The sequence below is a fragment of the Cynocephalus volans genome, chromosome 10 (genome assembly GCF_027409185.1).
Source record: "Cynocephalus volans isolate mCynVol1 chromosome 10, mCynVol1.pri, whole genome shotgun sequence".
NCBI classification, from domain to species: Eukaryota; Metazoa; Chordata; class Mammalia; order Dermoptera; family Cynocephalidae; genus Cynocephalus; species Cynocephalus volans.
In genome coordinates, this window is record NC_084469.1 from 97,491,015 (window position 1) to 97,497,389 (window position 6,375).

Consider the following 6,375-nt stretch of genomic DNA (forward strand, 5'->3'; position numbering starts at 1 on the left):
AGAGGGAGAGTGAAGGTGTAAGAAATTATCAAGATATTTTAAGGTAATGACAAGTGTTAAGTAGGAGAGGAAAGTTCTAGAAGTAAGGGGGAGAGAGGATGAGGAAGGGAGAAGCTTTAGAAAGGGAGACTTCGGAGGAGGTAATTATTTTCTTGTCAGGTGGCCAGTATGGGGATCTGAACCCTTGGCCTTAGTGTTATAACCTCACGCTCTAACCAACTAAGCTAACCAGCTAGCCTCGCAGGAGGTAATATTTGTGCTGAGACTTTATAGAAGTGAGAAATCAGCAAGCCATTGTTGGGTTATATTTGGGAAGAGCATAGCAGGCAGAGGGAAGAGCCAGTGCAAAGGCCCTGAGGCAGGATGGTGACTGCCTGGTTTTGTGGAACAGTGAAGAGTGAGCCAAGGGGACTGGTCCACACAGGGCCTTTTTGGTCATCAAGGATTTTGGCTTTTATCCTAAATGAAACGGAGGATGTTCAGCAGGGGCAGGCAAGATGTGATTGTCTGCTGGGTGAAGAGAGAAGGCTCTGAAAGGGGAGGAGGAGGGTGCATTGGTTCAGGTGAGCCACAGTGGTGCCCTGGAGCAGCTGGTGGCCATGGAGGCGGAGAGGAGTGGGCGGATCCAGGGCTGGAGGAATCACCAAAGGCTCATCAAATGGGTGTGGCTGTGGGCCAGGCCTGTGCCCGCTGCCCTCTCTCCTGCAGCAGGCCACAGAGGGCCATGAAGGTGTTGCTCCTCACAGGGCTGGGGGCCCTGTTCTTCGCCTATTATTGGGATGACAACTTCGACCCAGGTGAGTGCCAGCGGGTGGGGGAGGAAGGAATCTTTCCTGTCCTCCCACAGGCTGACCAGCCCTGCTCACTGCCAGCCAGCCTGCAGGGAGCCCGTGTGCTGCTGACAGGGGCCAGTGCAGGTGTTGGCGAGGAGCTGGCATATCACTACGCACGCCTGGGCTCCCACCTGGTGCTCACTGCCCAAACCGAGGCCCTCCTGCAGAAGGTGAGCCCCCTATTTCCGGTTTAATGCTGGGGGCAGGAGTAGGGGAAAAAAGAGGGTCTGGGTTTGAATCTCTGCAATGATCCAGGCTTCCTGTTTACACAAGTTGCCTAACCTCTATGAGCCTGTTTCCTCATTTGCAAAACAGACAATAAAAGGACCTTCTCATGGGTTATGGTGTTGTTCTGATGCTTTGAATAGCAGGAACATTATTACTCAGTAAATGGGGACATTGATAGTGTCCAAACCTGTGCCAATAGCTGGGTTCTCAGACTCGAAGGGGTGGGTGTGGGCACTTCTTAGCAACAACGCATTGTTGCTTCAAGGGAATACACAGCTTTTGGGGACAAACCTTCCAAGTTTTTAAGACAAGCCAGAACTCTAGATATTTCATGTGAAATCTCCTCAATTTTAGTTGTTGATTAAATACAACGTCTCCCATTCTGGCCTGCGGGCTGCCTGTTTGCGCCCCCACAGTGGTAAAGCTTTGGGAATGGTGTTGAATGGGATCAGAGGCTCAGAGTAAGGGAGAGGGCTTCCGGCTGGGGACCCAATGTGGCCGGCAGGTGGAGGGAGGCCAGGTGGGGAGGAGAGGCCCACGGGCAGCTCTGGCCCCCCCAGGTGGTAGGGAACTGCCGGAAGCTGGGCGCCCCCAAGGTCTTCTACATCGCGGCGGACATGGCCTCCCCTGAGGCGCCCGAGCACGTGGTGCAGTTTGCGCTGGACAAGCTGGGTGAGGGGCGGGGCCTGGAGTCTGGGACTGTTGCCTAGGAGTTAGGGGCAGGACCAGCATTGGGGTGGAAGGTAACGGGCGGCTGAGGGCGGAGACTTATGGGGTCCGGGGGCGTGTCCAGGGGTGGAGCCTCATTGCATCAGGAGGCGGAACTCTTGACAGGGCCTCCTAAATGGGTACGAAACCTTGCAGGATCTGGGAAGTAAGGCTCAGGATTGGGTCTCTTTGATCTTAGTGGGGCGCCACCTGGGGAGGATCCGCCCTCGGGGGCGGTGCTTGGGCAGGGCCTCAGGGCTTTGCCCCGGGGTGACCAGCCTTTCTGGGCCAGGCGGGCTGGACTACCTGGTGCTGAGCCACATCGGCGGCGCCCCGGCAGGCGCGCGGGCCCGCAGCTCCCAGTCGACTCGCTGGCTCGTGCAGGTGCTCCGCCCCCTCTGCTGCCCCAGCCACGCCCCCTCGGCCAGCGCTCCGGCCCCAGGCTCCGCCCTTTTCACAGCCCCTATCCCTCCTCCTCTCGGCCCTGGCTCCGCCCTCCCTGGCCAGCACTCCGCCCCTACCGCGCCAGACCACGCCCCTCTTGGCTAAAGCCCCGCCCCGGACCGGCGCTCCTTTCCTCCCGCCCCAGCACTCAGGCCCCGCCCCTGCCTGCCAGGGCCCCGCCCACCCTAGGTTCTAGGCCCCGCCCTTTCCCGGGCCTGCCCCCCCCCCCCCCCGTGACTCGCTGTCACCGCCTCCAGGTAAACTTCCTGAGTTACGTGCAGCTGACTTCGTTGGCGCTGCCCAGCCTGACCGACAGCAAGGGCTGCCTGGTGGTGGTGTCCTCGCTGCTCGGTGCGTGCACGCAGCCCCGACTCTCCGGGGCGGGGCGTGGGCCGGGCTCGGCGCTGGATGCGGGCGAGGCTGGAGCGGGCGGGAAGGCTTCCTGGAGGAGGGGGAGCAGCGTGTCGCCGCTCAGCCGCCTCCCTCCTGCTCCCCCAGGCCGCGTGCCCACGTCCTTCTCCAGCCCCTACTCGGCGGCCAAGTCCGCGCTGGACGGCTTCTTCGGCTCCCTGCGGCGGGAGCTGGACGTGCAGGACGTGAACGTGGCCATCACCATGTGCGTCCTGGGCCTCCGGGAAGGCGCCTCCGCCTCCGAGGGAGTCAGGTGAGGCTGGGGCGCGAGTCGGAGACCGGGCTGGGGGAAGAGAGGGGACATCTCAGCCCCAGCCCCCACCGCGCTCTCCCGTCCCTAGGGGCATCACGAGGGCCACGGCGGCCCCGGGGCCCAGGGCGGCCCTGGCCGTGATCCGCGGCGGCGCCACGCGCGCCTCCGGCGTCTTCTACCCGCGGCGCGTCCACCTGCTCTGCCTGCTCCGGGGCTGGCTGCCGCGCCCGCGGGCCTGGTTCATCCGCCAGGAGCTCAACGTCACGGCCGCAGCTGCCGCCTGAGCTCCGGGGTTGGCGCCCCTCATCTTCCCAGAGGGGGACGCTCCATGCAACTGTCCCTGGAGCTGGGACACTAACAGGCACTTCTGAGAGCGTGGGCACAGACCAAGATCGAGAGAAAAAAGCAAAACCGAGAAAAACTACCAACGCCGGGTGTGCGAGCGCCCACCGTTAGGCGTCTCGTCGGGGATTTGGGCGGTCACCTCAGTCTTCTTGGCCGTCGTCGTCGATGACATGATTACTTGCTTCCATTTTCCGGATGAGAAAACTGAGGCTCAGAGAGGTGGCATGACTTGCCCCAGGTAATGCCACCCCTGAGCCACCCTGGAGCCCTCCATTTCACCTGGAACCTCTCAGTCAGTGATTTATTCTTTCCTCTCATTCAACCTGGGAGCATCCCCAGCAGTTCACCAGATGGCAGGGTTGGAGGAGAAGGGAAAGGAGTGTGTTCTGGGCTGGACCCAGCCTCCCCTTTCATAATAAAAATCCTTCTTCCCTTGCATATCTGTTGTTCAAATTCCTTGGCCCTTCCAAGTTGCTGGAGGCGGGCACGGGGAAGGTGTGTGTGTACCGGGGCCAGAACTCTCAACCCCATTTCACAGGTGGAGAAATGGAGGCTGAGAGAGAGAGATGGCGCTCATTCAGGACATCAGGGGTGGATGGGAGGGTACCACTAACTGTGGGGCAAATGTATCTGCAGCACGCATCGCAGTACGTGGTTTTTGCATCAATAATAATGTACATCAGGCCCTGAGCATTTGACTTCCATGATCGCAGGACATCTTCACAACCTGCGGGTGGTGTTACAAACTGTTTCCATTTTGAGATAAGGAAACTGAAACTTAAGGGAAGTCATCCTAGGCAAAAGCTGAGATTCTGACACCAGACTGTCCCTCTTTAAGGCAAGGTTTGGGCCGTATTAGCACATCACTGATATTTATATCAATCAGTTGCAAATTGACACCCCTCCCCCCAAGTTAGTAAACCAATGCTGCTTGCATAAAGAGAAAGCAGCTGTAAAAATAAAAACTACGGCCAGCTGCCAAGGAAAAAAAAAGGTAAAATGAATGCAATGTTATAAAAGAGCATTTACTGTGAGCTGTCCAAAGCTCTAAGATAAGCAGGTATTAGAAGGGTTAACCCTAAGGGCCGGCCGGTAGCTCACTTGGGAGAGTGTGGTGCTGATAACACCAAGGCCACGGGTTCGGATCCCATATAGGGATGGCCGGTTGCTCACTGGCTGAGCGTGGTGCTGACAACACCAAGCCAAGGGTTAAGATCCCCTTACCGGGCATCTTCTAAAGAAAGAAAACAGTCTTTTTTGTTTCCACCCCATGATTCTTTTATTTAAGGTCCCATCCCTGCATCACCTAAAATATATCAAATGCTATCAAGGGGGCACTATAACACATAGCGTTCCTCAGGCCCAGCCCAGAGCTTGGTCGGATATACAGTACAGTGAAACCGATACCCCCGAACGGAGGTTTTATTTTGTATCAAGTACTGTTATATCTCGTTCAAACAGTTCGGTATTATCATTGTCTTCATTCTGCAGATTAGAAATTGAGGTTCTGGAAGGTGAAGTTGCTGGCGCAGGGTCAGGCCGCAAGCGGTCCAGGTGGGATTTGAACTCTAAACGCAAAGGCAGAGAAAGGCTCGGTAGCCACAGCCACGCCCACACCGGGTCCGACTCAAAGGTCTAGGGCTCGCTGGAGGAAACGCGCATGCTCAGGGGGACTGCAGGGACACCTCCAGCCGCCAGGGGGAGCGAGCGCCATCCTTGTGTCTCTCGCCTGCGCCTCCCACGGTGGGTAGGTATCCCAGAGTTCCGTGCGGCGCCAGCCCTTCCGCCGCAGCAGCCATTGAAGAGCAGCAGGTAGGTGGGTTTCCCCGCCGCCGGGATCCGCCGCCATCTGGACTACCCGAGCTTTTGTGCGGGTTGGAGGATGGCTGGGTGCGGCGAGCGAGGCGGGGGATGCCGGGGCGCGGGGTTCCAGTCGACGGGCACCGAGCCGGGACTGACCTCCGCCGCCTCTCCCCCCCGCTGTCCGCAGCCATGGCTCTGCGCTACCCCATGGCTGTGGGCCTCAACAAGGGCCACAAGGTGACCAAAAACGTGAGCAAGCCGAGGCACAGCCGACGGCGCGGGGTGAGTGCCGGGGGCCGCGGCGGGGAGGTCGGTGGGAAGAGGCTTCCGGGCGGGCAGAGGGCACTGCTTGGGCAAAGGCAGCCTTCTGGGAGCCACGGGGGCTTGAGTGGGAGGAAGGGAAAACTCATCGGGCTCCGTCCACCCATGCGGTCGAGGCTGGGGCAGAGGGAGCGGTTTTGGGTTTTGAGGCTCGAGCAGGAGTTCGCCCGGTAGAACGGGGGCTGGCCCGAGGTTGGCATGCGAAGGGAAGAGATGAGGCCTTGAATGAATTAAGGAATTTCAGGCTCAGGCTTGTTGGGGTTCCTTCGCTGATCAGGCAGCCCCGACTTCATGCGTGCCCGGCCAGAGCCCAGTGGGAGGGGGTTCCTGGCACGGGACCGTCTGGGTAAAGGGCCAGGAGCATTCTGCCAGTGTTAAGACCGAGATGGGGGGAGGGGTCGGGGACTCACGCTTCCTCTGTACTCAGTACGGTGATAAATTCTACCTGTGAATTCTTTCAGTTCTTAAGACCACCCACGGAGGGGCTTGCCAGGCAAACAGAGGCCGGGTGAGAGGGACCTTAGTTACTCAACCAGAGTGCAGGGAGGCCGAGACATGATCCTCAGTGGTCTGTCTCAGAGGTCTCAGCCTCCCCCACCCTGAATGACGCCCTTCTCCTGTCCCTTAGTGCCTCACCAAGCATACGAAGTTCGTGCGAGACATGATCCGAGAGGTGTGTGGCTTTGCCCCATATGAGCGCCGCGCCATGGAGCTGCTCAAGGTCTCCAAGGACAAACGGGCCCTCAAGTTCATCAAGAAAAGGGTAGGTGGGCTGCCAGTGGTGGGAGATGGGGACCAGGTGGGAGTCAGGGGCTCAGGCTGATGGATGGGCCTTCCTTGCCCGGCAGGTGGGGACACACATCCGTGCCAAGAGGAAGCGAGAGGAGCTGAGCAATGTCCTGGCTGCCATGAGGAAAGCAGCTGCCAAGAAGGACTGAGCCCCCTCTCCCTTCTGCATAATAAAATCTTACAAAAACTCAATCTCAGTTTCAGTCCTGGCCTTGGGCAGGTGGGAGGGAGGGGACATTT

At 58.9% G+C, this 6,375-nt stretch overlaps 2 protein-coding genes across 4 annotated transcripts; both read left to right on the forward strand.

The window, feature by feature from the left end:
- The first annotated feature begins 724 nt into the window (after positions 1-724).
- Positions 725-3,250, forward strand: HSD11B1L (hydroxysteroid 11-beta dehydrogenase 1 like). Of its 2 annotated transcripts, XM_063111133.1 has the most exons (7): positions 725-797; positions 873-1,003; positions 1,622-1,733; positions 2,062-2,153; positions 2,471-2,564; positions 2,712-2,877; positions 2,966-3,250. In XM_063111133.1, exons 1-7 carry the CDS (start codon positions 725-727, stop codon positions 3,159-3,161), a joined length of 864 nt encoding a protein of 287 aa, XP_062967203.1. In that variant the 3' UTR covers positions 3,162-3,250. The 2 variants fall into 2 exon arrangements, with proteins under 2 accessions (XP_062967203.1, XP_062967204.1); XM_063111134.1 differs by lacking the exons at positions 873-1,003; positions 1,622-1,733.
- Positions 3,251-4,957: 1,707 nt separating this feature from the next.
- On the forward strand, positions 4,958-6,327 carry RPL36 (ribosomal protein L36). 2 transcript variants are annotated; one of them, XM_063111136.1, is made up of 4 exons: positions 4,958-5,034; positions 5,213-5,307; positions 5,975-6,109; positions 6,195-6,327. In XM_063111136.1, exons 2-4 carry the CDS (start codon positions 5,215-5,217, stop codon positions 6,282-6,284), a joined length of 318 nt encoding a protein of 105 aa, XP_062967206.1. In that variant the 5' UTR covers positions 4,958-5,034; positions 5,213-5,214; the 3' UTR covers positions 6,285-6,327. The 2 variants fall into 2 exon arrangements, with proteins under 2 accessions (XP_062967206.1, XP_062967205.1); XM_063111135.1 differs by lacking the exon at positions 4,958-5,034 and having other exon boundaries at positions 5,048-5,307.
- The last annotated feature ends 48 nt before the right edge of the window (positions 6,328-6,375 follow it).

Excerpts from the sequence above, each read along its gene's own strand:
- HSD11B1L (XM_063111133.1), top strand. The coding sequence starts at position 725 with ATGAAGGTGTTGCTCCTCACAGGGCTGGGGGCCCTGTTCTTCGCCTAT. Across the intron at positions 1,004-1,621 it reads CCGAGGCCCTCCTGCAGAAG|GTGGTAGGGAACTGCCGGAA; the intron begins GTGAGCCCCCTA and ends TGGCCCCCCCAG. Across the intron at positions 2,565-2,711 it reads GGTGGTGTCCTCGCTGCTCG|GCCGCGTGCCCACGTCCTTC; the intron begins GTGCGTGCACGC and ends CTGCTCCCCCAG.
- RPL36 (XM_063111135.1), top strand. The coding sequence starts at position 5,134 with ATGCCGGGGCGCGGGGTTCCAGTCGACGGGCACCGAGCCGGGACTGAC. Across the intron at positions 5,308-5,974 it reads GGCACAGCCGACGGCGCGGG|TGCCTCACCAAGCATACGAA; the intron begins GTGAGTGCCGGG and ends CCTGTCCCTTAG. Across the intron at positions 6,110-6,194 it reads TCAAGTTCATCAAGAAAAGG|GTGGGGACACACATCCGTGC; the intron begins GTAGGTGGGCTG and ends CTTGCCCGGCAG.